The sequence below is a fragment of the Nansenia antarctica genome (assembly GCF_963989245.1).
Source record: "Nansenia antarctica genome assembly, chromosome: 4".
Lineage (NCBI taxonomy): Eukaryota > Metazoa > Chordata > Actinopteri > Argentiniformes > Microstomatidae > Nansenia > Nansenia antarctica.
In genome coordinates this window covers 14,073,967-14,097,525 of record NC_137689.1, presented here as the reverse complement: position 1 = coordinate 14,097,525, position 23,559 = coordinate 14,073,967, and the positions used below count along the sequence as shown (strand labels likewise).

At 44.4% G+C, this 23,559-nt stretch overlaps 3 protein-coding genes across 3 annotated transcripts; 2 read left to right on the top strand and 1 right to left on the bottom strand.

The window, feature by feature from the left end:
* Positions 1-918: 918 nt before the first annotated feature.
* Positions 919-15,137, bottom strand: c2cd2l (c2cd2 like). Its single transcript, XM_080528776.1, has 15 exons — positions 15,020-15,137; positions 14,180-14,600; positions 6,231-6,326; positions 5,940-6,059; positions 5,565-5,675; positions 5,330-5,443; positions 5,123-5,225; positions 4,895-5,027; positions 4,694-4,758; positions 4,427-4,548; positions 4,081-4,258; positions 3,834-3,950; positions 3,535-3,668; positions 3,086-3,308; positions 919-2,884 (listed from the first exon to the last, which is right to left on the bottom strand). Exons 2-15 carry the CDS (start codon positions 14,540-14,542, stop codon positions 2,637-2,639), a joined length of 2,127 nt encoding a protein of 708 aa, XP_080384902.1. The 5' UTR covers positions 14,543-14,600; positions 15,020-15,137; the 3' UTR covers positions 919-2,636.
* A 1,160-nt stretch (positions 15,138-16,297) lies between these two features.
* On the top strand, positions 16,298-19,588 carry dpagt1 (dolichyl-phosphate (UDP-N-acetylglucosamine) N-acetylglucosaminephosphotransferase 1 (GlcNAc-1-P transferase)). The gene is made up of 9 exons (XM_080530420.1): positions 16,298-16,734; positions 17,036-17,171; positions 17,326-17,539; positions 17,693-17,839; positions 17,933-18,017; positions 18,114-18,302; positions 18,422-18,509; positions 18,612-18,767; positions 18,872-19,588. Exons 1-9 carry the CDS (start codon positions 16,580-16,582, stop codon positions 18,935-18,937), a joined length of 1,236 nt encoding a protein of 411 aa, XP_080386546.1. The 5' UTR covers positions 16,298-16,579; the 3' UTR covers positions 18,938-19,588.
* A 521-nt stretch (positions 19,589-20,109) lies between these two features.
* hinfp (histone H4 transcription factor) lies at positions 20,110-23,026 on the top strand (the record flags this gene model as incomplete). Its single annotated transcript, XM_080529063.1, has 10 exons — positions 20,110-20,275; positions 20,525-20,751; positions 21,058-21,166; positions 21,370-21,522; positions 21,618-21,695; positions 21,851-21,971; positions 22,100-22,238; positions 22,383-22,507; positions 22,609-22,726; positions 22,880-23,026. The coding sequence occupies 10 exons, from the start codon at positions 20,110-20,112 to the stop codon at positions 23,024-23,026; spliced, it is 1,383 nt and encodes a 460-aa protein (XP_080385189.1).
* Between the last annotated feature and the right edge of the window lie 533 nt (positions 23,027-23,559).

Below are 23,559 nucleotides of genomic sequence, written 5' to 3'. Positions count from 1 at the left end.
ACCCCCACCCTCGAATTGTATTGGCCCTTTAGTGTCAGAAGTGTTATGATTGGCTCTGAGAGTAAATGACCTAGAATAGCTCAACGCTCATTGGTGTACCAGTGATCTGTGTCACGTCGTAAACCAATCAGAGTAGTTGTTATGGCGGTACCGAGTTTGATGGCCATCAAGTTTGAGCGGAATGCCAAGCCAATCATGTATTTTCCCTCCCGTTTCAATTTTCTTGGCGCAAAAATGTTCAGTATTTTGGTGAAGAATGTGATATTGGCTGTGTTCGAAATGGCATACTAGCATGCAGCTTACTACATACTCAAATGTACGTCATACATAGTACGAATGGTACATTTCGAACACAGCGATTGTCTCTATCTGTCCATTATTGTCACACATTATACCACTAAATGACATGTAATACTCTGTGATGTTATATATACGTTTCTATTTCACTCAGGAGAAAAAAATAACTTTTGGTGATTCTAGCATTTTTGAATATGGGGATTTCCTAGTGCAGGTTTGAATTCCAGCAAATGGGCCATCATCAGCAGGCTAGATGGGCCATCGTCACCCACTCTCTGGGGGGGGGGGGGGGGGGAATAGTCACATGATAAAGAGCCCATTGAGCTCTACCTTCCAATGATCAACACCCCACCCCACCCCAGTTAATAGGTTCCTAATGTTCCCTTTTACACAGACATTTGTGGGCAGAACAGCCATTTCTAATTACCAGGACGGGTAGATCTGGTTTCGCCATAATTTATGAAAATTGCAGAAATTCTAATTGGACCATATAGGCTACTGATCTCATCACCCAGTCTACCTACCCCGACCACAGACATCCGGGGTTCCTTTTTAGCTTTTGTGATTCATCTTCAATCACATGCAAATAAATCACGTTTATGACCAAATACAATGTGAGTTTCCAAAAAATAATTTATTTCAAATAAATTAAACATGACATATGCTCCAAATATGAAAGGATCTCTACGATTCAAAAGTTAAATTGTTTTGCTGCTTTTCGCATGACAATCAGACCAAAGGTCTACACCAAATTTAGAAGACAGCCCAGGACTGTCTCAAATGCCAAACAAGCTGGAACTTTTAAGAAGTCATACCAACCTACCGTAATTTTACCTGTGCTATTTTATGGCAAAAAATACAGATTGTGTGAGTGTACTTGGCAAACAGTATGCAATGATTATAAAGTCCTTCCTCTGAATAGAGGAGGTGGGTAGGGAACAACAATGATCCCTTTTCTACTATTGTATCACATTCCCTTCTTATAACATCAAATATACTGTAGGGATACAATACAAACTCAGAGCTAGTCAAAGTAATGCATTGTGCTGTTCTGAAATACACAAGCACTACATACTGTATATTATCAACAGAATGTACATTGAGTGGCAGCTCACTGATTCATTTTTCTTTTTCCTCAAAAAGCACATAATAATGTGCATGAGAACATTCATGTATATACATCTTTACATTTTGATTATGTGTATCTGTGAAAGGTAGAGCATATGTCCTGGAGGACTGCAACTTGGGAAAGTCTTGCATTGCAACAGGGAAAGTTGTAAAACCGTCTGAGCATTTTGTGAAAATTCTGAAACTGTTTTAATTAACTAAACTGTACTATTTGCCCTGAAAGTAGGAAGGACTAAACTACCCACAGCAATATGCATCCTGTCTGTCTTTTTAAGTATTGCATGTCCTCAGTCACTATTGCTGTCTGACCCCTAGAGTATTACTATAAAGAGGCTGGTTGAGTGAGGTTTTTTCTTAAAATTTGATAGCCAAAGCAGAGACAAATTAACAGTTTATGGTTTTAAAATAGCAATATTCTCCTAACATTCCACTTAATGATCTAAAAAATCAAATGAAAACACAGGCCTAGGCATACCTGTTTTGCTTCCTGTATAGGACACAATTAGGAACAATATTATAAAAAGAATAAGCCACTATTGAAGTCAACATTATCACCAACTTAAGACAAGGGTTGATATTTTGTTCTTCCACTAAGTTTTTTTTTTTTTTTAAATCAACACAACTAAACAGGAAAGAAACCACACGGTCATGTCTCTACATAATGCACCTACCATGACTCAGTATTCAGGGTGAACAGGGTAATCATTGTGTGTGAGTGCAAACAATACACATACCAATACACTTAACACAAGAAAAAGCTTTCAAGTGCTGTAAACAATCAGATAAAGTTCCAAAGTGCAACCAATAAAATCATCATAAATAATTTGGGGAGGCCACACTCTCCCTCTACTGCCCTCTTGTGCTCAATTAGGGATACAACATTTAATTCCATTCAAGTTTCTTCCTTCTCTGAATCCATCAAGCAGCAGAGGCTATTTCTTAAAATAATGAGCAAACCATTTTTCCAAAATGTGTGATTCAGGACTAATTTCCTCCATTCTGGTGGAGTGTTTCTTGTCCAGAGGGAGAGTCTTCAAAGAGGTAGGCCAAAGCATTGAAGACATACATGTGACCACCCACCCGGGGTGCACTGCCTACAAAAACTGAATTCATGTCAGCTTACCCATTTGATGCTAAATACAGAGGACATGTGGATGGGGTCTGACTTACACTCTTACAACCAGTCCATCCTCCTACCCCACCTGTGCCCGTCAGTTTTCCGCTGTGCTTGTCCCTCCGTTGGTGGCACTAGCTTTGCCCTTCGACTTGGACGAACGGAAAGAGAAGCGTTTGATGAGGCGTCGGGAGAAGCTGCCCGACTTCTTGCGGTCACCGGCAGTGGCAGAGGCAGAGTTGTTGTCAAGATGGGAGACATCCTCGTGTGACTGGCTGAAGCTAGGGTCCTTCTGTCGGTTTCTTCTACGGAAAAGCAACTTGGTCCCGCTGCGGAGGAAGCCCACTGGAAGACAAATGGGAGTAATATTATTGGATTTGATTGTTTGAAAGTTGGACAACAAGCAAATAATAACCAATTTGAATCCTCTCATTTCCTCCCATCATTATCTTTTGAATTGGAACATGCTTGGAAATAGTTTTTTTTTTTTTTTTGTGGCTCCAGCTACAGCAGGATGAGCTTAGAGCAGGCCTAGGGCTCTGGCACCTTTGTGGTCCTTGAGGCTGCGGGTCTCCATTGCACCAGTGGACCCGGTCTCTGACTCCACATCATCCACAGAAGGACGTTCTGACACATCAGAGGGGGTGGTCTCTTCTGGGTCCTGATGATGCCCTGCACCATAGTGGTTGGGGGCTCCGGCCTGCAGGGCAGCGTCCATGGCCGCAGCGTAGCCCAGCGACAGAGCAGAGTCATCTTCCGAGATGGGAACCTGAACCATCCATAGCCAGGAGACAAGATAATCAGTATGAGGTGCATCACGGAAAAAATGCACATGCACACAAATACACAATAGTTTGATTTCCCATGTTTAATGAACACTTGATGGATGTAATGAGTCAATCATTCTAACCACGTCAATAGTGTGTAGTGAATATAGAGTGCTGCGAAGCTGCAAAGAGCAGCTCTGTGTTTGGACACCACTTCTAGGCTCTGACCTTCGATACACCAGAGATGATGAGTGTGCTCCTTTTGGTCGGAGTCCTCCTTACTACCTTGCTGGCGGACTCTGTCAGCTGCCGAATCGCCGTCTCAGCAACAGGGTCCAGCCCATTGGAAAGAGGACTGTCCACTGGACAAAATACACACCAACACAAACCACAATCTGGTTGGTAAACTACTGTAGTTATGATACTGTATATTACATTGAGAGAGCTATAGATATTGTGGTGTGGAGCCACTCTTATATAGCACTTATTATTGTGCCTCTGTCGGGTAAACGCATGACAGCACTCACAGCTTGGAGTGGAGCTAGAGCTGGCCCTGCTGGCCCTGCTATGGAGGCCATCAGAGAGGATCATTTGTCCTTTCTCTGTCACCTCCAGTTTGGATGGGGACCGCGAGGGAGAGTCACCTGAGTCAGCACAGAGATAGGACGAGGAAGGATGAGTCACTTTCACATTGTTTTCACCTAATCACTATCAGTATCCCTGTCTGCGTTGTCATAACAGCACTCTGTCCATCCCTTCTATATTCATGCTCACACAGACCTAGTTTCCGGTTGTGTTTGGGTCGTGACTGGATGGTAGTGACAGTGGTGACGATAGTGCCATCTGGCATGACGGTGCGATCCACATCCACCTTCTTGGTTGGAGTGAGAGAAGTACAAAGGGGTGTTGCATTATGGCTGCCACGGGGATCCCCTGCCTCCAGGTACAGAACCTGTAGGGGGAGACAAATCATCACTAATAATATGGAGTCATATACAATAAATGAGGAAACAGATATAACAACTCATATTTGAATATACTTGAAGGAGCATTTGTGCTATTACAGACTGTTTACACATTCCCACTTGAACTGCAGTTCAACAGTTCACATTACACTCACCTCCAAGGAGACAGTAGCAGAGGGTGCCAGCCCATGGCCTGAGCTGACTGACACCACATGCTGTCCGGTAGGAGCTCTACGAAGGACATCCAAGGCTAAAGAGGCATGGCCAGGCAAGAATTCTGCCAGAGAAAGGAACACATGGGAGCTAAGCACATTACTGCTGAGAGAACAAATTGTGCTTTCTTTACTCTGACTGACTTTGCTGTGTCATTGCCAATCTATGGTATATAGCAGATAACTGCCTCGTATACACAAGTGCCTTACGTTCCCCCTTGCTGCTCCGCTCCAGCAGTCTCACTCTCAGCTCTTTGGTTTCCGGGCCCAGGTCCCTGCAAAACACACAGTAGAACAACTGGGTGTGTGAATGTCATAAGACATTAAGTCATAAGCATGTTTATCTATGAGATTTGACCTGATGGAAATGGACTAATTCAACTACAGTACGCTGTCGAAGCTGTAACTTACAGTGTGATGTCTTGGTTCCAGTCCAGCGAGGCGACAGGCCTGGAGGGAGCAGGCAGGAAGCGGGTCCTCCTCTCTGTGGAGGGCTGGTCCAGACAGAGGGCGCAGCACATCTCACGTGAACCGGATGAGTGACCTGCAGAAGAACACCAGTCATCAGCATTGGAGCCCTGGAGCTGCAGTGGACAGACAGTTCATGGGATAAGATGGTGGCTGATGGTGAAAGCTGACCTCCCCTGAGGCCCGTAGCACTGAGCTGGCGGAGCAGCAGCCTGCGGATGGGGATCCTCTGGGATGGGGGGTTCAAACCCCCAAGAAGACGCTCTCGGGGGAACTGGGGGAGAATAAGAGGTGAAATTAATTAGAGATCATTCTGCATTCATGTGTTAACGTTCGAAATCTGTATTCAAATATCAGGGAGAAGAGAGCGTTTCTTACTGCGGGGCTGGACACACAGGCTCTGAGGTTGAGGATCATGGCTGGTTGAGTGCTGTAGATAGTGTCCTCCACCAGCTCCCCGATCATCTTCAAATCAACCTCTGCGTCGCTGTCCTGAGAAGGAAACACCATCCACCAGAGTCAGGCACACAATCAGGCACAATTATCACCCAACAAATTCATCAGTTAACAATTGAGAATGCCGGGGGTTAGTAAGACCTGTCCGGTGTCTCACCTGTCTCTGGAGCCTGCGAGGGGCCACGGTCAGGGAGAGTGAAGGCTGCTGGGCCACGGTCCAGGACACCAGCAGACCCTCCTCCTCCACCTCCTCCAGACACACCACCAGCTGAGGGAGGAATGGAGGGTAGTGAGGAGGTTAAAAAGGGTGATTGAAACACATGACACAGCTGTTACATTTAGTAGGCCTATACAGTTCAGCTTCATGGTGTAGTTAAGGTTCTAATACTTGTTTTGGAGAGAGCGTTGATTACATGAGAATCAGTGTCATTCACCCACTAAAACAATTGATTGAAGTGAAAGTTGTCACTGTTTTGGGAGGCACACATGAACATTTACCAATTCAATATGGTAATGGTGTGTTGTGTTATACCTGGGCCAGTGGCGACTCTACAGTGATCTGGTAGGTATTCATGGAAACGGCTGCAGGTGATTGCTGAGTGACAGTCACTGGAAATGTTACTGTGTCAACTGCACAATTACACTGTAAAACCTGGAGATGGGTGGGAGAAGTCAGTGATTAGAATGTCCTAGAAAAAAAATGTCTATGGAACCACGAGAGGTCTGTCTTGTGATTACAGTAGATCATAGAGTTGCTGGCATGTGTAACTCAAAAGACAAACCATGACTGTTTGGTGGCTGTGTCAAAAGTAACCTTACTCACCATACTGTGAGCTGATTGGTCTGTGCAGGTCACACTATCTATGTTGGCAGAGGCAGAGAGCAGGAGACTGTTGTCGAAGGTTATCTGGATTGAGCTCTGAGGAAGAGAAGACAAACATACCATTTTACATCAGTCCAGCCTAGAGAATTTAACACAAGAGGGTGAAATGTTTAGGCAATCCCATCAGCATGATACAGATTATGTGAAAGTTGGCCTGCCAGTCAGGCTGCTTAAACCTATTAGCTGATGAGACTTCATTGCTCCTTTCACTCTGTGAAATACAAATAAATCTGAGCCTTTCTCGTAGTCAAATATCACTCTAAAAGCTCTCAGGCTCTCATGTATTTTGAGAATTCTGTTTTATACAGTACAGATAATTGTTTATTTTTAGGTCACATTAACAAATGGGTGTAAAAATGACAAGGAGCAAGAAAGAACAGTTTGCACATACATACAATGCAATCAATAACAGAAGTCAGAAACAGGAAATGGTGGACATCCAACAGTTTCCTGCCAATTCAACAACTTCCAGATATTAACTACCAGATTTATGAGAGAAAGAAACCAGATGCATATAGTGCCATAAGACAATTACGCAAAGTATGTAGCTGCCACACATTGTGGCTGGTGGGTGAAAAATACGAACTCTTCCTTGCAGCGCTCACTGTGATAATACATAATACGCTTGGGTCAATATTCACCCTCATGAGCTAGGATGCCTAAAAAATGAGAACTTACAAGTCACAGTAGCACTAAGAATACTGCAGGCTTTGAAATAACATCAAATGATGTGTAATGTGAAAGGTCAGGACTGCAGTGGCTTCAGCACAGAATGTGCAAGGCTATCCCCAAGTGCATGTGAATGACGGCATACACCATCCCAGTCTCTGGTCTCCATGACACAACAACCCAAATCAATAGTCAAACAAACAGTGGTAGCTCCAGCAGTCATGCTGTTCTTGTTTGTCAAATACTTTGCCAAAATGACTGGTACCACAGGCAAGCGCAATGATTGAGGGACCCTTGTGGAATCTCTCTGATTCTCTCCCGCTCTGTGCCTGTGCCAAAGGATTAGCAGCTCTGTATCATAAGTAGCTTTAACTGGCTCAGGAGTGGTCAAAATCCTTTATTTACAGGGCATATGTAACACCCCATCATCCAAGTCCAAATTCCATCAAACATAACTGATGGGACCAGACAGAAGTGGTGACGGTGCAGAGTAGAGACTGTGCGTGTGTGTCTGTGTGTGTGACGGTGCAGACTAAAGTGTGAGTGCGGCTATGTGGTTGTGTGTGTGTGTGTGTGTGTGTGTGTGTGTCTGGGTAAATGTGTGGAGAGATGGGTTGGGAGAGAGAGAGGTTGCCAACCTGAGTGCAGAGAGACAGAATTGCTGCTGCATTCGTACAGTACATCACGCAGCAGCAAGACTGCAGTCACACGACTAAGCCATCTAGCCTACTGTGAGTACTGGAGTTTGTGCTCAGTCACCCGGAGTTCCACTGTGCAGTGCAAAATGCGATTTTGATTGCACAGTGTGGCTCGACCACCAGCTTCATACCATTTTGCATGACTATAGATGGTAATTTGCCTTCAGTATGAGCTATGGCCACTTAATTTACATAAAACAAAAACCGGCCTAACAAACATTTCCCCTGGCCAAGAGGTCAATTCAGTGTTTGGTAGAAGCTTCTTAACGTCATTTACTTTTAATTCCAAGGGATATTGATATGGTGTGTATCCCTTTGGGGGATAACATATACATTGTAAATGTTTCAGTGTGTTAAGATTGTATATATTTAAATGACCTTTGAGGCACAGGAACTGGAGGGAGTGGTCCCACTGAGCAAATCAGCTTAAGTAATCATTCTACACCTGAGACAATGGAGACCAGCTCATTCTACACCTGAGACAATGGAGACCAGTTCCTCCGCTCAAGTGCTTGCATTTGCATTGTCATAAGGACCTGATCACCTCTTTTGTGTGCCCTGGGTCTGTCTGGAACACCCAGAAACTGGAATCAATGTAAGTGTGAGTGTTAAACTCATAGATCAGACAAATAAGTGAATTTGTATGTTTATGATATATAATATGACAAAATATAGCAGTCGGTCAATACCGTAACAAAATGTAATTAACAAAACTTATATCGAACCAGAACTCAAATAAAGCCTACCACCTCAGTGCACAGTATTTTGCCAATCTTGATGTTATGATTTGAAAATACTACAAGCTGAAATTGCACACACACAGTTGTGTAAATGCAGAAAATTGAGCCTTACTGTAAAAGCTAATATGACCATTAACATTATGTATATCTATAAATGGCCTTTGAGTTTAAATTTGACAGAACAAAACAACAAATAATATGTGGGCAATCCAGGATGTTGTGTGTTTTCCTGCCAACCTCATTGCAGATCCAATTATCAATTGGCTTAATCACAAAGCTAAGACCAGGTGCAGATGAATCATAATCGTTGTCATGTCTATTACACCACTGGAGGCTACATCCATATCCAGATTCATAATCACACAGTAAAATGTGTACCATTGTCAATCTTGCCAAGCAAACTTGCCACCATGGAAATAAGTTGTTGACTTTGTGGACTGTGATTTTATATGTATGTTTTTTAATATTGTGTGTGCTTTTTTTCACACACACACACACACACACACACACACACACACACACACACACACACAGGGTACTGTGGTGTCCTTCTAATCCACCATAGTGAGTGTATCTAGAGGGGGGATTTCTGGAAAAAGACCACCCTAAGGACAGTCATGGTGTCACTTTATGTTTGTCAGTATCCTGAGCCCTCTAAGGCTGGGTGCCTAATACACTCTGAAGAGCATCTGGATTCTGGAGTAACTAGAAATATCCATCTTTACTACACTCAAACTCAAGTTGGCCCCTGTCAGCCTCCCAACACAAAACGGTAATTAAACATTACCAACTGAGAAGGAAAGCATAGACAACAGGGAAATACTTCATGGTGTCCTACAGTCAGCAAATGAAGTTTCAATGGATACCTACCCCATGATGACTCACTGTGTCTATTCTATATTTACAGCCTAGACCTATTTGTGTATGCAACATTAAATCACAGAGGATGCACACACAAAGGTAACATATTCTGTGAAAGGGAAATGAAGGAATAAGATTGAGGGCAGCTGTCTCTCGAGTAAAACAGAAACAATAAGCATTTAGCCTATTGTCCAACAAAGCACCAGGCACAGAGAGGTAGGAAGAGACTGCTGACTAACTCAAGGCCAATTTATAATTGCAGGTCTGCAAGCCCATTAACAAGAAGCCTTCTTTCCTCCAGATGTATAATGATGCTCAATCCTGCGGCTCCCACAGTGACTGCCTTTAGAACAACCAGTGAGTGTTCCAGAGGCAATGCAAGTGTTATAATTCTAGCCCTGTCCTATGTATTAATTGAGTCTTTCTTCGTGTACCATTCCAGCCTGATTTCTGACATCCAAATGGCTATACATTCTATGTATCTGCAATGTCACTTCTGCAGATACATCCCCTCTGGTTAATTACCGTAAATGAGTCATGCACACCACACATCACACTCGGATAAGAACACAGCTTCTCTGTGGCAGGGGGGGGGGGGTCATCTGTGGCTCAGTTGGTAGAGCATAGCGAGTAACAACGCTTATGTTGTGGGTTTAATTCCCACTGGGACCATGTATACTGAAAGATGTATGCACTCACTGCAATGTAAGTCACTTAGATAAAGGCATCAGCTAAATGGCACATATTAGTGGCTTCCAAAATGCTGCCCCGAGGTGCAAACACACATACAGTAGTAAACATCTACAGCAGAATAGAGGGTAATAATGCATGCTCAGCCTCCTCTTAAGTGTAAGTGTATCTACTCTGTTTGTGAGACTCTATTCACTGTGCATTAGTCTGGAGAATGATGCTGTTGAATCAGCTCGTAAGAGCTGTGTCATCTGACAGTGCACATATGGTCCTGTTCTTACTCGTGGGTGAGTGGGAGCATGTGTAGGTTTACACATTAGCCAGACGTGTCTGTATATGTCTGTGTTAATCAATAGAGGTGGTTTATATTGTAAGAGCGAACAGATTTACATTATCTAATGTGCGCGTGCGTGTGTGTGTGTGTGTGTGTGTGTGTGTTTGTCTATGTATGCATACATACACATATGTATGTGCTCTCAGAGGACATCCTTCTGTTGACATGATCACACATAACCAGCTGTGCTGAGGCCTAACGCCAAATCCTTGGATTACGAGAGAGAGAGAGAGAGAGAGAGAGAGAGAGAGAGAGAGAGAGAGAGAGAGAGAGAGAGAGAGAGAGAGAGTGAGAGAGAGAGGGGGAAATCTGCTTAGTGACCCTACATCATCATTACCACCAACCGGAGGTGGACTGGACACAAACATGGTGGGAGAACACATCTGTAACACATGTTCCAACATCATGTCCTAACACTCTCCCTGGTGGGCACATGCCTGTGATGTTTCATACTGGTGGTGATTGATACTGTAACTAATATAAATGACGAGCAAGTCACAATGTCCTTTACATCATAAGTCCAATATGATCATAAAACAAATATTCATGTATATTCTTCTCTCGGGAATACATAGGAATAAACACATCAGATCCCCTGTCTGACCCTCACCACAAGAACATGGGTAATCTGATTGAAATGGTACTGTGGTATGTTGTTTGCAGGTCTATTAAGGCGTTCTAATTTTCTGTTCAAACATCTTCAACTTTAGGAGAGTGTGGGAGGGGGACGGACGGACGGACGGAACCGTCACACTGTATCAGACTCTCGGGTGTCAGCCGTCGGGTGTCTCACGCACCCACGCACACTCCTGCCTCTGACCTCCTCACTTCTGTGCTGTCAGTCCTCATAGCCTCACAGTAGCTGTATGTCTGGGATGGGAGTTAATATGGCAGGCTGACACAACCGAGCACCATGCAGAGATTCACAAAGGTCAGGACAAGGCCATAGAGGAGACAGATCCTAGCCCCTACACCCTAGACACGTGTGTATATCTGTAAGGATTAGATAGGTATAAACAAGATAGTGACGACTCCACCTTGCTCTTTGAATTTTATTTCTAAAACCCATCTAAACCTTTCAAATCTTGACATGTGTCTAGGATTTGTTTGTGCACGGGGCCAGACATTACCCAGTAGATTAGATTCAACCTTTTTGTCATTGCACAGAGTACAGCGAAATTGATTTTTTTTTACTCTAGGCACAGGGTCAGCCATAGTCAGCAGCACCCCTGGAGCAATTAGGGGTTAAGTGCCTTGCTCAAAGGAAAAACAGCAGTGGTAGGCACCTTAGATATGATGCCAGCGCCCCTCCAGTCGCCTGCTCACATGCAGCTCCCTCCTGAGGCAGGGATCGAACCAGCAACCTTCCGATTGCTAGCCAGCCTCTCTAACCTCTAGGCTACCGCCACCCCTTGGCGTGGTGTGGTGTGGTGTGTGTGGGGAGTATAGCCAGAGATGTAGTACTTTTACAGTAAACCAAATAAAGTAATTCCCTGGTAGTGTGTTCATGTGAGTATGTCACTATTTTCATTGGGGGATATAGTGAACAACTACTATGTCCTGTTTATCTGAAGGATATGATCATAACAATACTGTATAATGTATGAATAGCTGTCTTGAAGCTGCTCTTATATCATTATGGAAGTATTGTATGCCATGTGTGGTATATCATCTCATTACTACAGTCATGCATGATGCCAGGGCAGCACTTGGGGTTAATGTAATAACGGATTCATGTTTCTCAATCCCTGAGTAATGACACTGATGCCCTTTCTTCTAGGTCCTCTTTTCCTCCCAGCTGAGGTCATATTTTGCCCAATGCAGAAACATAATCATGATGATACGTAGGTCAGTGCTGAACGTGAGTCGCAGACACCATGGTTTGGGTTGTTGTCGAAGGTGTCCATTTTCGAGTGGCCACGGCAACATGCCTGGCAGGTGGCAGGTGCTTGTGTGTGGGAACAAGAGCGTGATGTGGCTCAGTGGCTACCTAACACTTGCCGTACCACAGCAATGTGCAACCCCACCGGCAGGTTTTTCAGGTCAGGTGTATTTGAGTATGAGAGGTGAGAGAAGGAAAAAAAGACAACCAGAGATATCTGGCACAAACAATGTTACCACATCATGCTCAACAATAGCATAGTGTGAAAAGGAAGTTGATTATGGAGCGGTGTTGCCTAGGGGTTATAGGTTATAGTGGGGTTAGTGGGTAACACAATGCATACCTTCCACAACAAAGGAGACGTATTAACTGCCTGAATGTAATAAAGACAACTTCAAGTCACCTGTTGTAATGAGGATGCCGACACACTATGGTATTCCAACCACACAGACTATGCCATTGAGACCAGGTGTTGTAATGAGTTATTAATTAAATAATGAGATATTTAGCGACGAGGAACATTAGGTGGCTCTACTAGTCTTGGCTTTTGGCCACAGCTCACAAATTAAACACCACACGGGTAAACAGCTTCTATCCGTTTCCTCTGCCCCGGTTGTATTTACTGATTGTGGAATTTAGAATTAAGAATGTTGCTGTGTTCTGAAATCCCTGACAATGTGGTTCTATCTAGGTTGCTGAACTAGCACTGCTATTGGCAAGAGACAGAATGGAAATAGTGTGTCAATACATGCTTTTTTTTATTTGGAAATAAAACAGGATCCAACCCTTTTAATCAAATTGTGCTACAGTAATTATGTTAAATAAGGCAGTGCGGAAGGTATGAAGTGACACATTCTGCAAGAATGTAAAGCTGCCTCAATATTTTTCCTACAGTACACAATATCATTCTTGCTCCAGGATACTATTGTTGTGGAGTGGTCATCGGCCTAATCAGGCAACCTCCTAGATTGGACTAAAGAGGAATAGGCTGTTTGTTCCAACGATGGTTTGATAAGCCTTGTAGGTCATAATGGGAGCAGGGTGCCGGAGCTCTTGGAAGTGTCCTCTTTCACTCTGGGGAGTAGCAGTGTGTGGGGGGGGGGGGGGGGGGGGGGGGGGTGGTAGAGGATTTCATTGCCCATGGGGCAGTCTCAGCAGTGACTTTGATACACACACATCAAAGGAAGTATTTAAATAAAGGAAAAAGACCTTTAGAGACTGCAGTCGGCCTCAAACACAGGATTAACCACAGTCAGGGATAGACAGAAGAGTCTATGACGAGAAATCACACAGCCATGGGCTTATGCATGAAAATCGTATATATAATTGTTATGCATTACTCAAAAAATTACTCAAAAAATTAGAAGCTCCCAAATGGATGGTGCATCTTGAGCATTCAAGTATAAATGTGCAGAGCATATGAAGGCATTCTTCAAAGACTAGTGTTGCCTTCTCTTCCCTTTCCTTGATTTATAACTCACTAAGTAATGTGTTACCACAGGGGATAAATATAAGGCATTGATGTTCATACTTGGCTGAGTTGGGTGGGATAGTCTCTATCCCTTTCATGTGTGTATTGATTCAGTGCTGTTACACAAGAACCTGCTTCAGTCCTGTTTATCGTGACACTCCAACTCCCACACCTCCAATGATAAGTAGCCCTGCCTGTGTGTCTACACATACTGCCAGCAAATATGGACACAGAACGTAGGAATGCACACACACATGGACAAATTACTTGCGGATACAGATAGAATTCCCTGTATCTTAATGTAAATTGCTACTGCAATGTTCAACAGTAACTGTAAAAAGCAAGTGTGTGCAAACTTTGTATTGCTGTACATATTCTCAATAAGAAATAAGTCTGTGAGCTTAAATGCACAGATCTGTAAACCACAAAAAAAATGCTTGACAATGCATATGAGTAACTCAGACATGGAGTCCTCAAGCTCACACTATTGTACTGAAGAACAATAGCCTTTTATCAGCAACAGCCAACAAATATAACAACTTACCCCATGCCTGCAAGCTTGCTCATTGAGTGCCCGGACCCAAGCTCTCTGCCAGTGTTCCCGGAAAGACTTGAAGTTGAACAGCGAGGTGAGTAGGCCCTTGACCCCAGCCTCTGAGGCTGTCCCCCCATCCTGGCCAAACCTCAGCTTGAGCAGGGACCCCCACACCCCTCCAGCCTGTGTCTGATGTGACAGAGTGAAGGGGAGCTGCCAGAATGTGTCCCCCCTGTTCGGGGTCGCTGACTTGGGGCTCTTGAGACGCAGTACAGCCAGAGAGTACTGGACCAGCCAGGCCAACACGATCAGCAGGGAGGCGAGGAAGAGCCCCACCAGACACAGCCAGCTTATGTCCTGGAGCATCATCATGCACTTCTCTGGCTTCTTCTCATATCACTGGAGGGTGAAGATCACGTCTGGGACTACTCTGCATGTGTACAGGGAGAAATTCAGTCTTTGATAAGATTATGAAAACATTTTTGAGAGGAATATTGAATGGCAGAAAGCAAGATGCCTCTGATATAGATGGACACACAATTGAGAGAGGATAACAAGTTGCCAAAAACATATTTCAATAGCCAATGGGGGGTGCCATCTCACCACTTTAGGCTACAATACATTGCGAATATGTGCGCTTTTGGCTACGTAGGTCATAAAAATGCTGCATGTGCGTTCACAGCGGAGTATACAGTAGTCGCGTCATCAGTAGGCTATTGGATATCAAAATGTTGCCAATTTAATATTGTGCAGACATGTAAACAAACATAAACCATGCATGAACAAAGATGTAGCGATGTGGTTGATCTCGATGACGCAAAGCTTAACACAGCAAAAATAAACAATTACCGTTTTTTATTCTCGAACGGTCCGACCCGCGACCATCAGCGGAGCATTGGCAGCGAGAAAGGTAACAAGTAGCGGGCTACATGTCATTGGCCAGCAGGTTACATTGTGTCAATGATATTCATATTCCGAATATGCTCCTATAGGCGACATCGCGAGTCATCTTCGGCGGATCGATGTGCAGTTTTTTGGTCAATGTGCAATTATCAATTCAATAGTTTGCTTTTACCTCTCACTATAAACGGATTATGATCCAATACAGTGCCTCCAGAATTGCGATTATAGCCTACCCCCGTACCTCCCACCTCTGGTCCAGTACAAAGTCGGCAGTGGTTATTGCGCAGGAACCAAGGAACTGTCAGATCGGTGCACAAACAGCGCGCGCGCACCGCCCATACATTTAAAGGGCGCGCGTTTAACGTCAATGACTTGCCATGAAGTGGTCAGAATTGGGGAACTCATCTCTCATCTAAATTAACCATTTACAGGTTAACGATTATTACCCAGGGTTTTCTGCAAAATTAATATCCACTTTTTTCATATCACTGTTTTTCCTTTTGCTTGCCTTCACATTTTCACATTTGATATCTTCTTATTGGCTACCTACGGTGGCTTCGTTTGCCGGTCTCGTTTCTATCAATCAGCGCTGATATGACCACACAGGGATAGGTGAAAACACTGATATGAACACACAGGGATAGGTGAAAACACTGATATGAACACACAGGGATAGGTGAAAACAACATCACTGATATGAACACACAGGGATAGGTGAAAACACTGATATGAACACACAGGGATAGGTGAAAACACTGATATGAACACACAGGGATAGGTGAAAACACTGATATGAACACACAGGGATAGGTGAAAACACTGATATGAACACACAGGGATAGGTGAAAACACTGATCTGAACACACAGGGATAGGTGAAAACAACATGATCATGAACATTCAGACTGTGATGTGCTTCCTTCTGTCCGTTTATTCACTTGGTGATGAGAGAAAGGAGACGAGGGGAGAAAGCCACTTTAGACTATTGTAATACACAGCGTTTAACGCATATGTATTATATACACAATATAAATAGACCTAAATCCTATCTCTGGATGTACAACATTCATATGTCTAAAAACGTTCAGTACATTGCGTGCTCTTGAACGCAACCCTGTTCACATAAACGGAAGTAGACGTGGTATTTGGAGTGTCCCACGCATACATGCTCGACGGGGAACACGGACGACAACCGATGTGTCTGTTTGTTTATGTCTGTGCACGGATTACCGTCATGAGATAGCTACAACTTTACTTTTCTTTCGTACAGTATTCTTGTTCTAATTAGCAATGTCCGCTTTTGGGATAACGATCTGACACCCTTTCCTGTTCTGCGAAAGCAAGTGTTATTATCTAATAAGACGTCAATGTATCTAGCGAAATAGCAGGTCAGCTCGCCTGACTAGCCCATATAGCTACTTAGCTACCAATGATTATTAGTGACAGCTCCAGATATCTGATATAGCTATTCCTGATCTAGTGCAAAGGCGATTCATATCCAGAAAATATGATGCCGATTCCCGTCCTACCCCTTGTCATCAACTGTTGCATGTCTGCACTTGGGTGCCTGGCCACATTAAAACTTATTCCTGCCTTCAAAGACCATTTCATCGCAGCCAGATTGTATGGGATGGACCTGAACAAAGTCTCTAAAAAGGAAGTGTGAGTTTATCTTTATTTGCTATCACTTACCCAGTGTATTAATGTTCAACTTGGAGAAAAATGTTGTCAATTGCATACAATACAATAGAGCTCTGAGAGTCAATCCATAGTTACAGCCAGCTCTTACAGTCAACCAGAAGCTATGCAGTCCAAACCCATGTGATTATTAGTTGTGTTTAACTCAATCATCACATTGTTAAGTAATAGGCCTCATAAATAACACATGTATTGTACGGTTGTTTTGTTGCTGTTGTCCTAATGCATTGTCCTTTCTCTCTGTTCACCCCCTCACCCTTGGCAGTCCAGAGTCTCAGGGCGTCATCAGCGGGACAGTGTTCCTCATCATCCTCTTCTGCTTCATTCCTGTGCCTTTCCTCAGCTGCTTTGTGGGAGAACAGTGCAAGGGCTTCCCACACAAGGGCTTCCCACACAATGAGGTGTGTCAACCCGGATAGTTTCTGATTATTCTCCCTGGTACAATTCCAGACACAGTATCATTGATCTGATCACTCTTTCAGGATCAGTGTGACCGACATCATGTCATGTGATGTGACTGACATTGCTCCCATTTCTCTCCACTGGTGTGAACAGTTTGTCCAGCTAATTGGTGCCCTGCTCGCTATCTGCTGTATGATCTTCCTGGGCTTCGCTGATGACGTGCTGAACCTGCGCTGGAGACACAAGCTGCTGCTCCCCACAATGGCCTCCTTGCCACTGCTCATGGTCTACTTCACCAACTTTGGCAACACTGTCATTGTGGTGCCCAAGCCCTTCAGGATTCTCCTGGGAATGAACTTAGATCTGGGTGGGTGTCACCATGGTCTTGTTTGTCTACAAAAGAGCTGCCCTGGGAGGTTGCTCTATTTCGAACTAAGATTTAGTGCTATTGAAGTTAGTGCAGTTTTATAACTGTTTTTGTACATAGCTTGCTGACAAGGTATTGTCTGTTTCTCTGTAGGAATACTCTACTATGTCTACATGGGCATGCTGGCCGTGTTCTGTACTAATGCAATCAATATCCTGGCGGGCATTAATGGCATTGAGTCAGGACAGGCCCTCTTCATTTCTGGCTCAATCATCATCTTCAACCTGTTTGAGCTGAGTGGTAAGTGGTCATTTACTTTCTCATCAATATCCCTTATTGAAACGTATAGAAAGATGATTGTAATCTCATTGTACTCTTCACTGATTGTTACAGGGGACTTCAGGGATGACCATGTTTTCTCCTTGTACTTTATGATCCCATTCTTCTTCACAACTTTAGCACTTTTTTACCACAATTGGTGAGTTTGAGCCTGTTCTAGGGTGATGTTCTAATGCATTATGCGGTCATTGCTGCAGCACCTTGATATTCTGTTAACATTTACGCATCGTCTCAGGTACCCTTCGTCCGTGTTTGTTGGGGACACGTTCTGCTACTTTGCTGGGATGACCTTCGCTGTGGTCGGCATCCTGGGACACTTCAGCAAAACAATGCTGCTCTTCTTCATTCCTCAGGTGGTCAACTTTGTCTACTCGCTGCCACAGCTTTTCCATGTAATACCATGTCCCAGACATCGCCTCCCCAGGTAACAAATCCTCTTTTAAAATGATCCCCTGAATTCTCATTGCGTGAATCATGACCCACCCTCCCATTATAAAAGCTATCCTAATCATAATTGTATCCTCCATACTGATTAATGGACAGACTGAACCCAGACACAGGGAAACTAGGAATGAGCTACTCTAAATTCAAAAGGAAGGACCTCTCCGAATTAGGAAATCTCATTCTAAAGGTAAAATATGTTTACTTGTGCTTTGTGATATGAGTTTCAAGCTTGCCAATGTTTTGTTTGTTGATGTCAATGTTTATATTAATGTTGTCTGTTGCCCAATAGGTGGCAGAGATGTTGCGGGTGCTAGAGGTACAGAGGGGCCAGGAGGGAGATGATGAGTTTGTGGAGTGTAACAATATGACCTTAATCAACCTGGTGTTGAAGATACTCGGGCCCACACACGAGAGAAACCTCACAACCATCATGTTACTCTTACAGGTACAACATGTTTCATCTGATAAAATAAGAGTTAAATAGAAAACAAATAAATACATATTTGGACATCACTATTTGGTAATGATTCATATTTTTCTGTGTCCTAGGTATTGGGGAGTGTATTGGCCTTTGGAATCCGCTATCACCTGGTGCGCCTATTCTATGACGTCTAGAGAGAAGGCTGAGAGACTACAGGGATGTCCATGTTGGAACAACTAATTTATGATCCTTCTGCGAGTTGACTGATTTCTTGATTATTGCTTCACATCTCCTTTTCTGCTTTAAGAAGGTGGAGGATTACTTTTTCTCTGTCAAAAAAGGGACAGTGAAGAAATTGTGCGTTCAGGCAACGCAATTGACGGAATTAAAAATCTATCAATGTATGAAACAATTTACCTTATTTTTGAATGAACAGTTAAGCACTGAATGGCAATCATAGAGAAGCTAAACTAACCCCAGTCCAATCTTATCCCAGTCTAAAGTCGTTGTACGAATGGCTGCTTTTTGGGACAGGTTCCATATGGAACTGAGCTATAATTATTCTATATAGGTGATTAAAGCGAGAGGCGCTGAAAGCAATGGGGGATATTACAAGGGCTCGATGAAATTGTTACTTTTCTTTATTATTGGTTTTAAGTGTATTTTATGACCCTACTGAATGTGTCTCAATCCAAAATATATTTGTTAGCCTTACCAATGTACGGCCAGCTTGTTTTCACATTAGACTTCTGCTTTTTGTATAGGAATGTAAGTACAAGTGTTGAATTTAAGAATGTATGTTTACTCTTGTAATGGAATGCTTGAGCCAGAAATTAAACAAGTGTTCAAAACAATCATTTTCCACATGAAATATTGAAAAGCTGCCTCAATCATTTTCGAAATTAAATCTAAGGTAATGTAGTACGCAAGCTGAATTCATTGCTGCAGTGGGTCAGTTACATGTTATTTGCGTGTATCCGGACCGTGTTTAACCGGTCTCGGTTTTGGAAGACAGATATCATTGTCGTACCCAGCAGCCGCCTTACGTGATTGGCTAAGCGCAGACTCGGAGGGACTTCTCATTGGACCACTGTTCACACCAAGCTAGTAACATTTAGCTAGCCGTTTGTTTTGTGTTGTCCTTTTTCTAAACAACTGGGGCATTCATATGTTCAAATGTCGTCTGATTTGACCAGTTATACACCGTCTTATTCGCTGTCATAATAACGTTGTTGGCATTAAGTGGTGGAGCCTAGCTAGCTAGCTGGCTGTTGACAGCTGACCAGTTGCTTACCAGGCAGTTAGGCATTTTCGTGTGAAATACACGACTGATAAAAACCTTCCTGCCATAATCCGTTTGCTCGAGATGCCTTCGAGCAAACGGATCAGGAAAGAGGACGCCCGGCTGGAGCTGGCGTGTGAGTGGGGGTCCTGTCAGGAGTCGTTTGGTCGGATGGAGGACTTCTGTGATCACCTGGACGGTCACCTCACAGCGCAGAGCAGCCTGGAGGACCCGGACAGTGACGGGCTAGGTGAGCTGGCCACGGACACATGGTTGATCAGACAGACTAGCGCCCTGCGAGAGTGACTGAATACATGACTGAATGACGAGGGCTTATTACAAACCCTTTATTGTTCACACAGTGCCAATGTGTCAACGTTTGACTTGTTATGAAGAAATACAGAGGGTTAACGTCCTGAAAAGACTAACTGACAATATAACATTATAAAGTGGAACACACTGAAGTGTTGATCATGTGTTTGCTTGTGTCTGTGTGTAGAGGAATACAGCTGTCTGTGGAGAGACTGTGGATTCTGCTCTGTGGAGTCTGCTGAGGAGTTGGTACGCCATGTGTACTTCCACTGCTACCACACCAAGCTCAAGCAGTGGGGCCTGCGGGTGCTCAATGCCCAGCCCAGCCACGGATCCTGTGCTATCGGCTTCCATAACCGCAACATTGTCCCTGACATCACAGACAATTTCATCTGCCAGTGGGAGCAATGTGAGGTAGGCCTACGTCTTGTGCAGCCTCTGCTGGTGTGGATCAAGCCAGCCTGGCCACTCCGTGGAGAGATATAGAATGAAGTGTGTTATGATGTCGACACTGCCACTGCATCGAATGCCCCGAAAAGTTATTGAAATGAAACAGGCAACAGCAGTCAAATCTTGCACTTCAGTTTATTCGATTTGAGTAACACTGGAAATTGTGTGTGTGTGTGTGTGTGTGTGTGTGTGTGTGTGTGTGTGTGTGTGTGTGTGTGTGTGTGTGTGTGTGTGTGTGTGTGTGTGTGTGTGTGTGCGTGCGCACAGCAACCACCCCTGGCTAACCCTGAGTGGTTCTACCGCCATGTGGAGATGCATAGCACCTGTATGGATGTACCATCCAATGATAAGGACTCCGTGGTGCGGTGTGGCTGGAAAGGTGAGTCAAATGAGCACTGTTTAAGGGGATGGTGTAGTTAACACACAAGACTCAGTTCACCACTACCATGGAGACACAGACAGGTGATAGTTTGTTTCCATTCCACTAGGTTCTATAGGTTTTATCATGGAAATTATTATTATTAGGGATGTAGTAAAACAGGCACACGGTGAATGTTTAAATGATGTATTTCTTCCCTCTAGATTGTGAGGCCGCCTTCAAAGGGCGTTTTAAGCTGCGAGAACACCTGCGCAGCCACACACAGGAGAAAGTGGTGGCCTGCCCCACCTGTGGAGGCATGTTCGCCAACAACACCAAGTTCTTCGACCACATCCGACGGCAGACCACCATGGACGGTGAGGAGAGGGGATACGTTTGTGTGTTTGCCTAGTGGACTCTAACCGAAAAGTCATTTACATTACCTTCTGGTGTCTGCGCATGTGTCTTGTAGGTCAGAGGTTCCAGTGCACCCATTGCTCCAAACGATTTGCCACAGAGAGACTGCTGAGGGACCACATGAGGAACCATGGTCAGTCCCTTTTTATTTATTTCTGTTCCTCCACTTCGGTTTATCTCCACTCTTCCTCCAAGTCGGACTCCTTCATAGTCATCCTATCCTCAGTGTTCATATCTGGCATGTTCTATTAATCTAATCTCTAATCTCCCCCGTCTCTCTGTTACTAGTGAACCACTACAAGTGCCCACTGTGCGACATGACCTGTCCGTCGCCCTCGTCCCTGCGCAACCACATCAAGTTCCGCCACAGCAACGAGAAGCCTTACAGCTGTGAATACTGCGAGTACAGGTAGAGCACCCTCTGGAGAGCCCAAGCCAAAGAGAAAAGCAACAGACTTGTTGACAGGATATCATGTAAAAAAGATTTGAAGGGAAGTTTTGCTAACCCCTCCTCCCACTGTTCCACCTCCTCCTCAGCTGTAAGAACTTGATAGATCTGCGTAAACACCTGGACACCCACAGCAGTGCGCCGGCCTACCGCTGTGACTTCACTAGCTGTGGCTACACCACCCGCTCCCTGCACTCTATCAAGGCCCACTACAAGAAAGTTCATGAGGTGAGAGGGGGACTGGCCACATACTCTATACACAGAGATGAACACTAATTCGCTTTCCGAGAGCAACTCTACTTCATTTGCACCCACATACAAACTACATTTGACCCCTTTCCTAAGAGGTGTGATATTGTGTTGTCATCTCAGGGAGATTTTGTGGCTCGCTACAAGTGCCACGTTTGTGAGCAGTGTTTCACTAGAGGCAACAACCTCACTGCCCACCTGCGCAAGAAGCACCAGTTCAAATGGCCCTCCGGACACCCCAGATTCAGGTAGGAGCGTGGTGGTGTTTTATCAAGAATCCATTGTGAGCGGTCAGAAATATAAAGAAGCTTACAGTTCTTCCTTGTTTGTGGTTGTCTCCCCTTCTCAGGTATAAGGAGCATGAGGATGGCTTCATGCGGCTGCAGCTGATCCGCTATGAGAGCGTGGAGCTGACAGAGCAGCTGATGAGCGAGAGGCCGGGTGAGGGGGAAGAGGGCGAGGATACTGTCCAGACTGGGGAGGGGGAGGGAGAGGAGGAGGAGGAGGAGGAGGAGGAGGAGGAGGAGGAGGACGCTGTTTCGGCAGCCCCGGCAGCCCCCATGGAGATGGAGGTAGAACTAAGAGGGGTCCTGTTGGAGGATGGGGGGGTGGGGGATCAGACTGGGGCAAGTGTTGGTGCCGTGGTGGCCAGCCAGGGGGAAGGGATGTACTACGTCCTGACTGGGGCCACCACTCAGGCAGGGGAGGACACAGTGATGCTTCAGCTCCAAGACACTGCTCAGCTGCTCATTATGCCAGTGGTGTAAAGACCACACACACAAAACACACACAAATGACACGCACACACACAGACTGTTCCTCTCACAGCATTCTCTCCTCTCAGCTCTTGTATGACCCAGCTACTGAGTGGAGCCACAATACAGAACAGCACCAGGACTAAGAGATGGTGGATGTCACTTTAAGGAATCATGGAATAACCATGGAATAAGTAAACCATGGCTCCTAAAGATTCAGCTTCATCATGCAGGTCCTGCCTCAGTGGACCTACTGTATTTTCACAGCAGAACGCTTGGCAGATTTCAGGCTGAAAATGTTGAACTGAGGGGATGAAACTAAACATCTGTAATGGGTAGATTTTGGTGCTATGTTTTCCTCTGATAACAATTATTGGTTGAACGGTTGCCATTCATGCTATTTATTTGAATTATTTTATTATTTCAATTGAAACACACTTATAAAGACGGTTTGCATTGGAAATGGCTCTTTCAATACTACCAGGCATCCTTACTCAATGCTGTAATGTGGTAACATACCTAAACCCTACATGTTGCAATTTGCA

Bases quoted from the DNA above. Each gene is read 5' to 3' on its own strand.
- c2cd2l (XM_080528776.1), bottom strand. From the start codon at position 14,542: ATGATGATGCTCCAGGACATAAGCTGGCTGTGTCTGGTGGGGCTCTTC. The intron at 6,327-14,179 runs GTAAGTTGTTAT...TCTCTTCCTCAG, and splicing joins AGCAAGCTTGCAGGCATGGG to AGCTCAATCCAGATAACCTT. The intron at 4,259-4,426 runs GTGAGTGTAATG...CTCCCCCTACAG, and splicing joins CTGCTACTGTCTCCTTGGAG to GTTCTGTACCTGGAGGCAGG.
- dpagt1 (XM_080530420.1), top strand. From the start codon at position 16,580: ATGATGCCGATTCCCGTCCTACCCCTTGTCATCAACTGTTGCATGTCT. The intron at 17,172-17,325 runs GTGTGTCAACCC...TGGTGTGAACAG, and splicing joins AGGGCTTCCCACACAATGAG to TTTGTCCAGCTAATTGGTGC. The intron at 18,018-18,113 runs GTGAGTTTGAGC...GCATCGTCTCAG, and splicing joins GCACTTTTTTACCACAATTG to GTACCCTTCGTCCGTGTTTG.